General features: G+C 41.2%; 1 protein-coding gene across 1 annotated transcript in view; it reads right to left on the bottom strand.

Annotated features, from left to right (window-relative positions):
- Positions 1 to 708: 708 nt before the first annotated feature.
- The window catches only part of LOC136874706 (zinc finger protein 722), an 82,790-nt gene continuing 66,066 nt past the window's right edge, over positions 709 to 17,432 (bottom strand). The window contains exon 5 of the mRNA XM_067148355.2: positions 709 to 2,501. Within this exon, the coding sequence (XP_067004456.2) occupies positions 1,937 to 2,501 (565 nt within the window). The 3' untranslated portion in view covers positions 709 to 1,936. The remainder of the gene's footprint in view (positions 2,502 to 17,432) is intronic.

Here is a 17,432-nt window from a genome sequence, read left to right on the forward strand (position 1 = left end):
ACTCTAAGTCACAATTCTGTGGTTCATTATGTATTGTTCTATCTATACTCGCAATTTATTGTAACAAAGATTGCCTCGGAGCACACCTGGTGTAGGTCGTTCCAGTCGACACCAGCACCCCTGTGAACATGGCGCATGCTTAGGATTAATTTGCTGAATATTCATTTCATTGCAATTTTCAAACTGATATGATATTCTTAATGCATGAAATAAAATGAAAGTTCAGAAATTACTGCGTTGAGTAAACGTAACACGTCATTCCTATTTGTAGAATTGCCTTTCTCTAGTGTCAACTAACATGTTTCTTTGGAGATGACTTAGCTGAAAAATACATTATTGCATTACCTACACTTGGTACAAAAAGTATTGGTACACCCCATGTTGTTGTACTATTGGGAGCAATGAACGACAATGTAACATGCAAGATATACACATAGACAGAGATACAGTAGAACATGAGTAAGGAGTGATTTCGAAAGGAATATACAGTATTAGAACAGATAAATAATTATTTGCACAGTGGAGCCCTCGTACGCCTCGTTGGTGTAAACAGCATAGAACACAGGAACATGTGCCTATGTCATCACTAAGGCTTCTTTACCAGTTACTCACAAGGCAGAAGTTATAGAGAGATGAGTAGAAAGCTTACTATCAGCTTCTCCACTGTGTGATATGTTATAAACAAATACAAGGAACATGGATCTACAGGAAACAAAGTCAGATCAGGTTGCCGACAACGACTCACACAACGAGGCAGACGGTGCATTGTATGCTTAGAACAAAAAAGATTCGACAAGAAGTGCTACCTCGTTAGTTGCAGAAATCACCACATCTGACAAGACGGTCAGTGCACCGAAAGTACAGAATATCTTGCATAGCGGCAATATGCATGGCAGATCCCCATGAAAGGAATCATATGTCTTGGAGGTAAATAGGAAGAAACACCTTGCATTAGCCAAAGAATATTGTGGAAAACTGCTGGAATTCCGGGACACTGTCATATTCTCAAAGAAGTCGAAGTTCAACCTGTTTGGTTCTGATGGACTAAAGAATAATAATGATGTTATGTGTTCTACGTCCCACTAACTACTCTTTTACGGTTTTCGGAGGCGCCAAAGTGCCGAAATTTAGTCCCGCTGTTCTTTTAAATGCCAGTAAATCTACTGACACGAGGCTGACGTATTTGAGCACATTCAAATACCACCGGACTGAGCCAGGATCGAACCTGCCAAGTTGGGGTCAGAAGGCCAGCACCTTAACCGCCTGAGCCACTCAGCCCGGCATAGACTAAAGAAAGTGTGGTGAAAACCTAACACCGAAATACACCAACGACACACAGTGCGAACAGTAAAGCATGGTGGTGGGGGCATGACATTCTCAGGAGTTGGGAAGATATCCTTTACTGAAAGACATATGGATCAGTACAAATACATTGGTGTGTTGCAAGATACTTTATCCAACAGTGTACACGTGCTCGGCATGGATGGGTTCTTACATTTCCAACGACCCCAAACACACTGCTTTAAAAACTTGAGAGAGTTTATTGTATAATGCCCCCAGACGACTCCTTGTTCGACCATAGAGCCCTGATTTCAATTCCATCAAGCATTTCTGGGATCATCTTGGAGGAGAAAAGCCAAGCGCCGCCTGTTTGGTAAGGAAGAACTGAAGAGGGTTCTACAGGATGGATGGTCGGCAACTGCACCATAAACGATGAAAAAGTTGGTGAATTCAATGCTGAAACGTCTGGAGGCTGTCATTCGTGCTAATGGCTTGCATACACGATACTGATACGTGCGCACGAACACCTATAGTGTTTAATGGTATACTATGCCAAAAATTGTTTTGCGGTGTTAAAGTGGATGTCCTTGTGTAACTTCATGCATCTTTTGCGCTGTTATATTTTCAGTACATTGTAATTAGTTTGCATGTAATATTAAGGACTGCACATGTTATTTTCTTTCACCCTTCTTGTATACACAAATTTTGGGGGAACATAGGGTGTGTCAGTACTTTCTGTAGCAAGTGTATACTGTTCCATCTTAACTCTAGTGTGAATTAACATGTGTCTTCGGAGAACTCGCCGTCGAGCAAACGACTTATTGCATACTTCACACTGATGGCGCTTCTCCCCAGTATGACGTACCATGTGTGTTCGGAGACTACGTCTATCATTAAATGCCTTATTGCATTCACTACATCTATGGGGCCTTTCTCCAGTATGAATAACCATATGTTGTCGAAGACTACTTCCATCACAAAACGTTTTATTGCATTTATCACATAGGTAGGGCCGCTGGCCAGTATGAATAAGTATGTGACGTTGAAGAGTACTTCTAGCAGTAAATGTCTTACAGCATTCATTGCAGGTGTAGGGCCTTTCGCCAGTATGAATGAGAGTGTGACGTCGAAGAATGTCTCGACGAGTAAAGGTACTATCGCATTCTTCACACTGGTACGGCTTTTCTCCATTTTGCCTGGTTGATACAACGTTCTTCACACTGAAATACACAAAAATAAATCAAATTTGAATACAAAAGAACATAATTCTGAACGAAATACATTTACTATATGTTTTAATGCAACTCTGTTTCATACTTAAGTACTCCCATCAAGGACTGTTACTTGAGGTTCAGAAGTTACAAATGTCGGCATTTACTCCAACTTTGCAGATTAAATCCCTAGGTGATGGCACGTTTGTAATAATGACATATAAATATCACGTTGCAATCTACTTACGCTAATCAGCTGGAGTCGGGCGAATGCATTAAACAGTGAAGAAAAATTTAGTATTAAATGTGTATCTCATCATTAGCATTATATTCACTTTAGGATTAAAGAGCATTAAGAGCCTCTGTAGGCAATTCCTCGGCTTTGTGTACACAGTATCAAATTAATCAGGATTCAAATCATGAGCTTTCATTAACTTAAAAAATAAATTTCAATACATTCAAGTTTGGATTTAGAGATACATTAAAGTTGGGAACATGGAACATGTGAGGCATAAAAGGCAAAGAAGAAGAAGAACTGGATAGAGATCTGGCTAAAAAAGAAATCGATGTTGCTGTAAATACCGAGACAAAAAATAAATTACTAGGGACAAAAGGGATTGATAAATGCACTATGATTTATACCGGAGTTGAAAAGGTTAAAAGAGCTGGGGCATGGTTCGCAATATTAATAGACAGGAAGAGGAAAAACAAAATAGAAAGCTACACCATTATCAATGAAAGGATTTTAGTACTGAGGTTGAAGGTAGAGGGAGAGGGAAATTAATCTTGGTAGCCGTGTATGTTCCTCAAGAAAACAAACAGGAAGAATCTGAACAGTTTTATGAAGTGTTTGAAACGTATGTAAAAGTCACGGTATTCTGGTTGGTGATCTCAATGCTAGAGTAAGAATCAAACCAATTGCAGAAATAGTGAGAAATAAAGGTGAACCAACATTAAATAAAAATAGTAAATTATTGATAGAATTTGCATCCTATAATCAATTAAAAATTACTAACACCTTCCTTGAGAAGACATACATAAATTTACACGGACTGCAAGAGGACAGCGATTAATCGTCCTATGAAGAGATGGAATGAAATCTGATATCGGAGCAGGCTATTAACCTAATCCATGAAGAGGAAGTAAAATAGTAAAACGTACGAATAAATTACTTTCCTGGCCATCACATATCCGTCTAAAAAGAGAAACCATAAGAATGTACGAAATAATAAACAGGCTATTTGCAGGATTTAAATTTTCCTGCAATATTTGCAGATTCCCATGAAGACAAATAGTACATAAGGAGATGCAGTTACTAACCAGTTACACAAACATATATCTCGAAATTGATTTTTCCAGAGTATGGGTGAAATCAATTAAATATTTTAAGCATGTTCCTAAATATATTGAAAGAATGTATCAGTACCAATATTGTAAGAGTCTTCATGAAAAGCGTAAGTCCAAACCGATTACAAACGGCGTAAAAAGTTTAGTGATGATCTCTCAGGTAATTGAGCCAAATACGGTCTTTGATTCAAGATCGTGCGTTACTTAAACAAATCGGCAGTTGCTCGTAGATGTTACTTTGCGCTGCGTCAACATCCTCAGGATAGCCTCCAATTATCTACAACTTGATAGTAGAATTACCGATATATCCACGGAGAGTGGCAGGCTTATTTGTGATAACAGCCCTACAACTGTTGTTAGAACACGAAAGCCCCTTAACATCTCTAGGCGATGAATCCGATCTCCTTCAGGATATTGCCAATGAGTGACTTTACATATGTATGTTTTCAGACCCGCTCGGATGCAAACGAAAGAAAGCTGGGTAGACTCGCAATACCATATTGACGTTAGAATTAACATATAAGAAATAAGGAAATATAATTGGTGTGACAAGCAGACAGGAACTGTGGTAGGAAAGTACTTAAATTAAGAGACAAATGATAGGTTAGGCGCAAATTCCACGGACACTGCGCGGTTTCTGTCACATAGATGTCAGATCGCACTCAAAAGATATTGATGAATGAGCGAGTAATATTTTTGGTTTTATATCAAAGATTGTCTCAGACCACTAGATGGTGCAGGATTTTCAGTGTTTTCTGGACAAGCCGTGAGAACAAAGACTGCGAGAGAGCTGAAGCAGAAGAAGTTGACCATCAGAGAGCACCACCCAAATGCAGGGAGCTGCATCGTAATGAGGTAAGGAAGAATTAAGACAATACAACTGAGAGAACATAACATTATGGATTCATAGGTGATTTTGAGGATCGGTGCTGTTGATCGTGCTTCAGAATCCCGAAGCACAAGACAGATCGTCAGATTTTCTAAAGCAGAATACAGTAAATTTCTAGCCAGAAAGCAAATTGAGAACATCAGAACTTGATTAATTAATCACAGTGAATCACATCTTGTAATAAAGGGGAGAACTCAGGCAGACTTCTGATGTTATTCTTCCAGCTAACAAAACATAACAACAAAATCTCTACTTAAGAAAACAAAGAAAATTATCTTCAATGCGATCATGTTGTATTGTTCTGAAGAATGACCAGCCATAAAAAGTGAATAATGAAACACACATATTATAGGAAGGAAAATAATTTGGATGCTAATGAGAACAACGAAAGAAAATTGGCTTCGAAGGAAAGGAGCAGTGGACGATTTGTACCAAGACATCAATAGAGAGCAAATCACCTGTCTAAATGGACACAGATTTATTCAATGCGCTCGTCATGTTGCAAGAAATGTCAACAGCAAGGGCACTGTGAATCAGACCCTTAGATAACCTAGAACAAAATGGTGACTAGATCTAGAACAAAAGTGTTAATCATTGAATGCCTCAGTTATAGGGTTACAGTCTTTCTGAAGTGGTGCCATCTAGACGGCCTATTCATCAATATTGACGTGTGGATTGTGCTGTTTAGATATGAAAATGAAATTCTACCAGAATTAAGATTTTAAAAGTTGAACATAGGTGCTCCCCCAGATATTTTTAGCATACCGACGATATACTCTGTCAAGATTTCAAACTTGCCTTTCCAAACTAGACTACACCAGCGATGATCGAGCCCCACAAACTTAGGGACAAGAGTCAGATGTTCTACCACAAAACTCGGAAATGTTCTGGTCGAAATAGCAGCAGATACTATGTGAATCTATCAGGGTAGAAAAAATCCACTTGGTCCTGAATGTTCTACAATGCCGACACGTAAAAATACCCTTATGACGTTAGAGAGTGCACCTACCGAATTGTTTTCTTGTTTCTTTGCTCTACGTCGTACGGACACAGATTGGTCTTATAACGACGATGACATAGGACATGGCTAGGAGGAGGATGGAAGCGACCGTGGCGTTAATTAAGGTACAGCTTAGGCGTCTGCCTGGTGTCACAGTGGGAAAGCACGGAAAAACATCTTCAGGCCTGCCGGCAGTGAAGATCGAACTCACTATGAATCGAATACAAGCTGATAGATATGTGAACCATACTATGCAGCCACTTGCTCCGTAATTAATTAAAACTCAGCTATGATGATCGAATAGAGTTGCTATCTATCTAGTAAAATAAAACACCTAGTCTAAGTCGACAAGTAGTCAGGCTGAACGGATGAGATCATAATGCTTCCACACGAATGGGCAATCTCTGGAGAGATGCACAGGGCATATCATTCAATTACTCAGGTAGATAGATGAAGTCGATTACGTGCGACCAATATACAGTATTCGGGAGACAGTGGGTTCGAACAACACTGTCGGCAGCCCTGAATATGGTTTACCGTGGTTTCCAATTTTCACACTACGCAAATACTGGGAATATCTTAATTAAGTCCACGACCACTTCCTACCCATTCCTAGCATTTTCCTGTTCCATCGTTGCCATAGGAAATATCCGTGTCGGTGCGATGTAAAGCAACTTGTAAAAAACTCATTCAAGTTTCTGTAATAATTTTAGTTCGTATTACTACGTATACAATTCAGGTGAAAACTAGCATTTACCATGAATAATGATTTAGATTACAATATTATATTCTTGTAACACACTAAACATCCTTGTGATGCAAGGGACTCAAGAGTTATTTCTTTTCATGGATCTGACTCTTTTGATCTACTTCTACTGTGAATTAAAATGCCCAGGATATTGTACTCAGGATTTATATGAGTTTCTTCCTCTGTGGTGCATGGGGCACTTGTTATGAGCTACTTCCTTGAAGGCAACAAACTACTACAAACATAAATTACATTATAGACCGTTTTGTCTTTCAGCGTTCAGTCTACAAGCCTCTGTGAATTTACTAAAGGTCGCCACAATCCTCTATTTGCAACTAGTGCTGTGGCATCATTTAGTTCTATACCTATTATCTCTAAATTGTTGGAAACTGAGTCCAACCATCGTCACCTTGGTCTACCTCTACTCCTCTTACCCTCCATAACAGACTTCCCTATGTACCTATCCTCCTTGATTCGTCTCACATGACCCCACAACCGAAGCCGGTTTTTGCGTACAGCTTCATCCATTGAGTTAATTCGTAACTTAGCCTTATGTCATCGTTCCGAGTACCCTCCTGCCATTGTTCCCACCTGCTTGTACCGCAATCATTTTCCCAACTTTCATGTCTGTTACTTCTAACTTATGAATAAGATATCCTGAGTCCACCCAGCTTTTGCTCCTATAAAGTTGGTCTGATATCAGACCGAAGTACAGATAGTTCCGTCCGGGATTTGACTTCCTTCTTACAGAACGCTGTTGATCGCAACTGCGAGCTCACTGCATTATCTTTACCACATCTTGATTCAATCTCATTTACTATATTACCATCCTGGGAGAACACACAACCTACATACTTGGAATTATCTACACGTTCCAGCTTTGTATCGCCAATCTGACATTCAATTCTGTTGAATTTCTTACCTACTGACATCAATTTAGTCTTCAAGAGGGTAATTTTCATACCATACTCATTGCACCTATTTTCAAGTTACAAGATATTAGACTGCAGGCTTTTGGCACAATGTGCCATTAAGACCAAGTCGTCAGCAAAGGTCAGACTGCCTATTACATTTCCACCTAAATGAATCCCTTCCTGCCACTATACCTATCAGCAGATGATCCATGCGAACTACGAACAGCAAAGGTGAAAGGTTACAGCCTTGTCTAATCCCTGTAAGTGCCCTGAAACAAGAACTTATTCCACGATCAATTCTCACTGCAGCCCAATTGTCAACATAAATGCCTTTGATTGATTTTAGTAATCTACCTTTATTTCCAAAGTCCCCGAGTATGGTGAACACTTTTTCCCTCGCTACCCTGCCATGTGCTTTCTCTAGATCTACGAAACATGCACATAACTGTCTCTTCCTCTCGTAACATTTTTCGATTACCTAGTACATACTGAAAATCCGATCCTGACAGCCCTCTGTGCTCTGAAAATACAGTGGTTTTCATCCAACTTCTTCTCAACCACTAATTGCACACTCCCTTCCAAGATACCAGTGAATACTTTGTCTGGCATAATAATCAATGAGATACCACAATAGTTGTTGCAATCCCTTGCTTACAGATAGGTGCAATTACTGCTTTTGTCCAATCTGAAGGTACATTACCAACACACCATTCTATTATTATTATTATTATTATTATTATTATTGTTATTGTTACCGTGTTTTGTGGTAGGTAGAGGTGAAAGAAGGTGCGGGGGGTGAACAGGTCTCAGGCTACGAAATTAAAGTGAATTTAAAATTTAACAAGGTTATATTTTCTTTTCAAAATTAAGAAATAACAAGCATGGCAGGTACAGAGTAGCAAGGCAACAAAGGTGCGATTACAGAATTTACAGGATTTGGGCTTCGAGTCCCGAATTCACACTTCTAGGGCAATTAGCCCAACTTTACTCCAAAATAAGTTTTTCACAGAGGGGTAGAAAACCCCATTCATGCCCAGGAGCACTTGCTCCAAAATTACACCATAAAGCCTCCATGAGGCATACAACCATCAATTTTCAAGGAAAGAGCCACCCGCTCTCAAATTTAAGCCTATCAAAGGCCACACCAAACTCCACCTTCAAGTTGTCCTCTAAGGACATAGACACAGGGGCAAAATACCCAACCTACTGAGGCCTATTAAGTGAGAAAATGGTTAATTACATGACCTCTAAAATAACAATTTGAGAGAAGGCAAACAGCACTCCTAATACATTTGTTTAAAACCTACTTGGCACTAGGCCGCAAATGCAAGGGCTAATCCCATACTAAAAAGGTGACTTAGGATGAAACGAATTACATACATAAAGGAAGAATTGGTTGTGAAAAAATAAGTTCACCTCAGAACAATATGAGTGGGAGCTCGAGAGGGTTAAGCACTCTCTATCCCAATATGAAGCTTGAAAGAGAATAGATACAAAGATTCTTTACATTTTAGGGAAAGTTACATTGTGGAAAAGCTTCGGACCCGCCCCGAGAGTTAAACTGCTGAGCAAGCAAGAAAAGAATTTATTAAAAGGCCATTACCTTGTTGTTGACTGCCGCCGAAGAAAGAGGCGCTTCCCGCCCCCTGCTATGTACTTTACACACTAAAAGATGGAACAGAAGTGGTGCAGAGACCCAAAAAATCAGCAGTTTATATACTCTCGCGGAAAGTTCGAGGCGTTTTAGGAATAAGAACACCCTCCCACCAAAACTTTATTGGTTAGGGATAAGCAGCATATTCAAGTTGGGGGAAGATACATCAGATTGGTCAGAAATTAATTAAAGAAATTCGGGATTGGCTAAATACAAAACAAGGGGAAAGAGAGGGGTATACAGCCAACTTAAACAATAACAGAAAGAAATTTAACAAGAAACAAACTTTTGAAATAAAAATTTCTCCAAAAAACAGTTCTTTCACATCGCACTAGGGTGTACCATTGTAGTTTTTCAGTAGTGTCCTCTAGAAGAGAAAGTTCACACTTCTTACTACAGGTGAAACAAAAATACATCAAAAGTGACACAGTTCAAAAACTCCAAAATTTCCAAGTAGTGACATCTTCTGAGAAACTTGAAAATTAATACCGTAGATAAAGTTCAGACTTCCTCCAGCAGAGGAGTTTCAACTGGCGCAAATTTTAAATTAGCGGCGTGGAGGGGTACCGCCCGGTACAGACCTCCCCCCCCAAAAGTTCCTCCAGGGGTGACACACGAAATTTGTTTGAAAACCAGGTCCAAGTTATGATGTTGATATGGAGATTAATTGCAGCAGCATTTATAAAATTTTCTTAATTTGGTTTGATTCAGTTTCAAAATTTTGGTAGTAACTGGTGAAATAATGTCTTTATGTTTGTAGAGGTTGAATTCAGAAGGAAAACTTTAGTTTTTAAAGTTAAGGAAAATTTTCTAAGTCCACCAAATATTGCAGTAGAATACCCAAGAAAAAGTAGTAAGGTTGAACTGGAATGTCCATATAGCTGGATATGTACTTCAAACGTTGATGATATTAACGGCCAGACCAGCCGCCACTGCTTGCGTTCAGAGGAGGCCGCCGGGGCCCCTCAAGTACCCTGAGATACCGCTCGCCCGCACTATGAGGGGAGCAGAGGTGTAGAAGCACGCCGCGCCCGCGGTGAACATATACAGGCTGCGGGCCAGTAGCAGGTCGTGCGCCGCACATCAGACTTGGCCGGGAGGAGAGCTCCGGCTCGCCGTGCACATGTCGTCCTCGCTGGGGTCGAGGGGGCCCTTCCTCTATCCCAGTCGCGGTACAGCGCCGCGCGGCTGCGGGGGCACTGAAACATTAAAGCTAGGCGGCAGAATTTTTGTTGGACCAGAATAATAGTAGGGTACATTCATTGTGGAGAGGTTGAGGGGCCAGCGGCGTGCAGCAATTCGTTTCAGATGCGAGCCACTGTGTGTAGTGGAGCAGGAGACGGGAGCGTGGTAATGGCCGTGGTAAGGACAGAATGGCAGTTTAACTAATCGGGGGAGGTTTACAAAAAATGCTTACATATGAAACAAAATATTATAGAAGGGGCAGAATGCCTCAAAAGTGAAAAAAAAAATATATATAACCTTCATATTCCTTTCAAGATAGTATGAGGCAAGTTAACACGGAAATTACACCGGTTTCACCTGTGACAGGTGAACCCTAAATATCCTCTCGGTGGCTGGATTACTTAACAATAAGGTAACGGGAGTAAGGAAATCGAGAATGATACACGGCCCATGAAATCTGGGGGCAAGCTTACCCGCGGGAACAAAGTTCTTGACCATCACTTGGTCGCCTACCTTCAAATTGGTGGGTCTCCGTCCACGATCATATCTTTCCCTAACCTTTTCGTGAGACACTTTAAGATTGGCTTTAGCCTTCTTCCAAAGATCTTTAATGTTATCCGGATCTATTGTCTCAGGTAGAATGTCACTCAGAGACCAGAGGTTAGAGAGCGGCGTGTTGGGAACGAACTTGAACATCAGCGAAGCTGGAGTAATCTTGTGAGATTCATGAACCGCCGAATTCAAAGCAAAAGCTAACCAATGCAGGGACGTGTCCCACCTAGAATGATCTTCATGATGATAGGCAATAAGCGCGGACCTGAGATTACGATTAACCCGTTCAGCCAGAGATGGTTGAGGGTAATAAGCAGAAGTAGTCACATGAGAGATGGACAGGTCAAAGCAGAATTTACGAAATAGATTAGATGTGAAAGTCTTAGCATTATCAGATACAATATATAGACACGGAACAAAAGAAGCAAAGACAGAATTCAGACAAGTAATGGTGGACTGGGCGGTAGCCAGCTTAGTCGGAAATAACCAGGAAAATCTTGTAAAACCATCTACACATACAAAGATGAACTTGTTGGCATTTCCCTTTGACTGGGGGAAGGGTCCTACATAATCAATATACAGGCGTTCCATGGGGCGCGACGCTTGATGAGAAGACAACAGGCCTACCTTAGTGGACATGGTTGGTTTACTAAGCAAACAGGATTTACAAGCCTTAACTAGTTCACGGATTTCACCGTCCATACCCTTCCCGATGAACCTTTCACGAATCTTTTCACGAGTTTTAAAGATTCCAAGATGCCCGCCTAATGGGGTCTCATGATAGTACTTGAAGATCATAGGTACAAGAACAGCTGGAACGACAACTTTCATCATCTTATCATGCCTCGATGGGCAACATAAAACAACATTCCTCAGTACATAAGGGACGACATGTTCCCCAGAAGAAAGGGCTTCCATTATCGGAGCCAGCGTCGGATCTTCACGTTGGTATTTCTCGATATCCCTAAAGAGCATGGGAGCATCTGTTAAGATGGCATTAACATCAAATAGTGTGGACTCGGGAGGTGATGAACTGTCGACCGGTTCATGGGTCTCAACGTCGTTGAAAAACATACGGCTGAGTCCATCAGCAACAACATTTTCGGTACCTCTGATATGCCTGACATCGAATTGGAAGGCAGAAATACGGATGGCCCAACGGGCTATACGACCAGTACGACGCGGCCTACCTAAGACCCAGCTTAAGGCTTGATTATCTGTCTCCAGGTCGAATTTGACATGTTCCAGATAGAGACGGAACTTTTCTAAGGCAAATAAGACTGCCAAACCTTCGCGCTCATATATGGAATACTTGGCTTCTTGAGCCGATAGAGTCCTAGATGCATAGGCGATGGGTCGCCTCCCTAGTTCAGTCTCTTGAAGAAGGACTGCAGCTACCGCCGACGACGACGCGTCGGTTTGGACGATGAATTTCTTTGAGAAATCAGGCATAGCAAGGACAGGGGCATTACAGAGAGCTAATTTAAGATCTTCAAAAGCGGATTGTTGAGAAGGTCCCCACTCAAATTCGATGCCTTTCCTACGAAGAAGGTTCAAGGGCGCCGCTCTCTCAGCGAAGTTAAGAATAAACTTCCTGAAGAAATTCACCATACCAATGAACCTGGCGATACCTTTGATGTCCTTGGGAGGTTTAAAATCACGGATGGCCTGTGTTCTAGAATGATCGACTGCAACACCATCAGGTGACACAATATGCCCTAGGAATGACATAGACGGCTTAGCGAAGGCAACTTTGGACAACTTAACAGTTAACCCAGCCTTTCGAAGGCGACTGAGAACTTCTCGCAGATGATCTAAATGTTCTTCAAAGGTCTCCGAAAATACGACGACATCAGCCAGGTAGTGATACAAGTACTCAAATTTGATGTCGGAGAAGACCCTATCTAGCAATCTAGTGAGTACAGCTGCTCCCGTGGGGAGCCCGAAAGGCACGCGGTTGTATTCGTACAAATTCCAATCCGTGGCAAACGCTGTAAGGTGTTTAGACTCTTCCGCTAGGGGAATTTGATTATAGGCCTGATTCAGTTCCAAGATAGTAAAGAACTTGGCCTTACGAAACCATGAAAAACAAGAATGAAGGTCAGGAAGGGGCACAGATTGTAACACTCACCTTCCGATTGAGAGCCCTATAATCAATGACAGGCCTGAAGCCACCTTGGGGTTTCGGGACTAGAAAAATAGGCGAAGAATACGCCGACTTAGAGGGCCTAATAATACCATCCTTCAGCATCTGATCGATGATTTCTTTCAGAGCCTTCATTTTAGGTGGAGATAGCCTATATGGTGGAAAACGGACAGGAATCGAATCCGTGACCTCAATTTTGTATTCAATAAGGTCAGTAACACCAAGAGTATCAGAGAACACCTCTGGAAACGACTGACACAGCTTACGAATACTATCAGCCTGCTCCTCAGGTAGATGTCTAAGGTCTAACAACATCTCATCCTGGGTAGGCGAAATAGATGAACATGATGCAGAATTACATTTCAATAATGGGATTTTATAATTAGACTCAAATTTGAAAGTGCACGACCTACTCTGAAGATCGAGCACAAGACCAGTGTGAGAAATGAAGTCAGCTCCCAATAAAATGGGGCAAGACAAGTGCTTGGCCACAAACAATTTAATTTTCCATGTAAATTTAAAAATACGAATTTTGACCTGTAAAGAACCTAGAGTTTCTAATGGAGATGAATTAGCCGAAACATATTGGATCGCAGACAAACAATAGTCAGGAAGCTTACAAACAGATTTCAATTTTGCATAACATTCAGCCGAAATAATAGAACAAACACTGCCTGAATCTAATAGAGCTGTTAGAGGCTCATTATTTAACTCAATTTTGAGAAAAGGCACAGGTGCGGGGATATCCGCCGCAATCCTAAGACATTGTTTAGGGCATTCAAAAGATGAATTTGAGGACTGAATTTTCCCTGAATTTACGACCTGTTTACCAGGGGCTGAGCCTCGGGAAGAGGGATTAGTCGACTCAGCCGAAGCCACTAGTCACATTTTATTATTGGCATTGGTGGAATTTGCACCAGAAGTTGAGCAGGAGGGGGTGCTATTTGAATTTGGGCAATTCATGGCGATATGTGTGAAATCCCCACATTTAAAACAGCCTTGTGATGAACCAGCTCCATTATTTGCCCTACTAGATTTGATTGATGGGCACTTTTTCCGAAGATGGTCAGGCGACCCGCAAGCATAACATTTACGAGGTGTGACAGGTCGGCGAGGTGGAGGCCGAGGATTACCAAAAGAAGGAGGAGGTTCTTTCGCGACCCGCAGGGAATCGGCGTATCTAACTCCTTCCGCTGAGACAGCCAATGCTTCAAGTTCAGAGAAAGTTTGCGGGCACGCCGCGAAACACAAATATGACCTATAGGATGGTCAAATGCCTTCCACAATAGCCTGTACGATCTGATCCTCCGGGAAGTGAAGAGCAAACACCCTAGTATAGAACTTAATATATTGGATGAAATCTGCCAAGTTTTCATCCAACCGTTGTACACGATAATAGTACTTCTGAATAAGGGAGGACCTTGCCCTAGCCGGGATGAAGTTAGCTAACAAGTGGGCGTGGAAGTCCTCAATAGATGATTGCTCGGCAATGGCCCTTACTATTTTGTCCGAGAGAATACCAATTGCATAGGGATAAATGATTTGCAAAATCTGACATGGAGAAAGAGAAAAAACAAGAGCATGGACCTGGAACTCAACTAAAAACCTTAAAAAAGAAATAACTTCACTGGTAGTGTTAACAGAAAATTTCGAGATACCTCTGAGCAACATTGCCAATGGATGAGGCTAGCTGCTGAACCCAGGTGACATAGTAGGTAAAGGTTTAAGTGGCAATGACGTTAATTCAGAACGTACACTATTCAACGAGGTACGGCGTTCAGACTCGTTGTCCAATTGGGCAGAGGTTGTTTGAGCTGCAACGGTTTTCCTATTGACGTCTTCCTCGCTACCTACATTCACCGTGACGGGTTGATCAGTTTTGGGAGGAACTTCCCCAGTTAACAATTGGGTAACTTTACTGGACAATTCAGAAAGATTTTCGAGAACCATACTAGCTTCCTTCCTCTGCCGTCATTCAACTTCAGAGACAACAAATCGTTAACTCTATTTGAAAAATGAAATAGCCTGGCTTGCACACGCTTAATTTGATTAGTAGAAGGATCATTTTCTTCAAAAAAAACTAACTACAGATGCTAGCTCAGTAGTATTGTCAGTGATCGTGGAAAGAGAGTCGTCAATTCCTTTCTCTCCCAAAGTGGGGATGGAAATGGGCAAATCAAGGGACTCTCTAAGCTTATTTGTGTCTACCGCAACCGTGCCTCCAGATTGCACATTTCTGATAGTTAATTCATAGATCAACTCCTCCTTGCGCAAATAGTTAAGATGGAGAACATCGCGAGGGCCGGGCATGATGACAGAACAATTTTGAAAAAGGAAAAATTAAAAATTCCAGCAACTGAGAAAATTGTTAGAGTTTGAATCAAAGCAATGTTTAGCCGTCAAAAGGGGCTAAATTGAGACCCATTCAACCACGCTCTGCTACCACTTGTTACCGTGGTTTGGTGGATTAGCAGAGGTGAAAGAAGGTGCGGGGGTGAACAGGTCTCAGGCTACGAAATTAAAGTTAATTTAAAATTTAACAAGGTTATATTTTCTTTTCAAAATTCAGAAATAACAAGAACGGCAGGTACAGAGTAGCAAGGCAACAAAAGTACAATTACAGTATTTACAGGATTTGGGCTTCGAGCCCCGAACTCACAATTCTTGGGCAACTAGCCCAACTTTACCCCAAAACACGATTTAACAGAGGGGCAGAAAACCCCATTCATGCCCAGGAGCACTTGCTCTAAACTACACAGAAAAGCCTCCTCGAGGCATACACACTCAATTTTCAAGAAAGAGCCACTCGCTCTCAACTTTAAGCCTATCAAAGGCCACACCAAACTCCACCTTCAAGTTGTCCTCTAAGGACATGGACACAGGGGTAAAATACCCAACCTACTCAGGCCTATTAAGTGAGAAAAAGGTTAATTACATGACCTTTAAAATAACAATTTGAGAGGAGGCGATCTGCACTCCTAATACCTTTTGTTTAAAACCTAATCTGGCTCTAGGCCGCTAATGCAAGGGCTAATGCAAGGGCTAATCCCATACTAAAGAGGTGACTTTAGAAAAAAAGCAATTTACATTACGTTAAGGAAGAATCGCTTGTGAAAAATAAGTTCACCTCAAAACAATATGAGTGGGAGCTCGAGAGGATTAAGCACTCTCTATCCCAATATGTAACTTTAAAAGAGAATAGATGCTAAGAGTCTTTACATTTTAGGGAAAAGTTACATGGTGGAAATGCTTCGGACCCGTTCCGAGAGTTAAACTGCTGAGCTAGCAAGAAAAGAAGTTATTCAACGGCCATTACCTTGTTGTTGAACTGCTGCCCGAAGAAAGAGGCACTTCCCGCCCCCTGCTACGTACTTTACACTTTGAAAGTTGATACTGAAGTGGCGCAGAGACCCTAAAATCAGCAGTTTATATACTCTCGCGGAAAGTTCGAGGCGTTTCAGGAATAAGAACACCCTCCCACAAAAACTTTATTGGCTAGGGTTAAGCAGCCTATTCAAGTTGGAGAAGATACACCAGATTGGTTATAAATTAATTAAAGAAATTCGGGATTGGCTAAATTCAAAACAAGGGGAAGGAAAGGGTTATACAGCCAACTTAAACAATAACAGAAAGAAATTTAACAAGAAACAAACTTTTGAAATACAAATTTCTCCAAAAAAAACCCAGTTCTTTCACTTCGCACTAGGGTGCACTATTGTAGTTCTTCAGTAGTGTCCTCTAGAAGAGAAAGTTCACACTTCTTACTACAGGTAAAACAAAAATACATCGAAAACGACCCAGTTCAGAAACTCCAAAATTTCCAAGTAGTGACATCTTCTGAGAAACTTGAAAATTAACACCTTAGATAGAGTTCAGACTTCCTCCAGTAGGGGAGTTTCAACTGGCGAAAAGTTTGAATTAGCGGCGTGGAGGTGTACCGCCCGGTACAATTATTATTATTATTATTATTATTATTAGCGTATGATGTGTACATGACAATCAAAATATACAAACATAATACAAAATATACAAATATACAAGTTGGTGACAGCATCAGGACTTCACTTTTATATTTTAATGTCCACATTTTTTGTCCATGTAATCACTTCTGGTGTTACTTCAAAAATTCCTCCACAGAGCCAGGAAATGCACGTAGGGGGCACTCTTGAACTATGTACTTGATAGACTGCACTTGAGCACCACAATCACAGCAGGGAGAATCTACCCATTCCCACAGATGTAAGGCTGCGCCAGACCTACCAACACAGGGTTGACCAAACAGCACAGGGCAGACTAAAGCCAGCCAATTTCATGCTGGGGTCGGAGATATCACATAAGCCACTGGGAGACGACATCCTCCACTCCCCTCTCCAGGCATTCCTTGGATTGAACAGAGGACATGACAGGTCCAAAGCTGTCTTCAATGCTGGTTTTCTTGTTTCAGCCTAGTTGTAGTGTGCTGCTTTATATCGTGATGTATAGGAAGGGCCTCATTCTTCACTATT

The sequence above is a fragment of the Anabrus simplex genome, chromosome 5 (genome assembly GCF_040414725.1).
Source record: "Anabrus simplex isolate iqAnaSimp1 chromosome 5, ASM4041472v1, whole genome shotgun sequence".
Taxonomy (NCBI): Eukaryota; Metazoa; Arthropoda; class Insecta; order Orthoptera; family Tettigoniidae; genus Anabrus; species Anabrus simplex.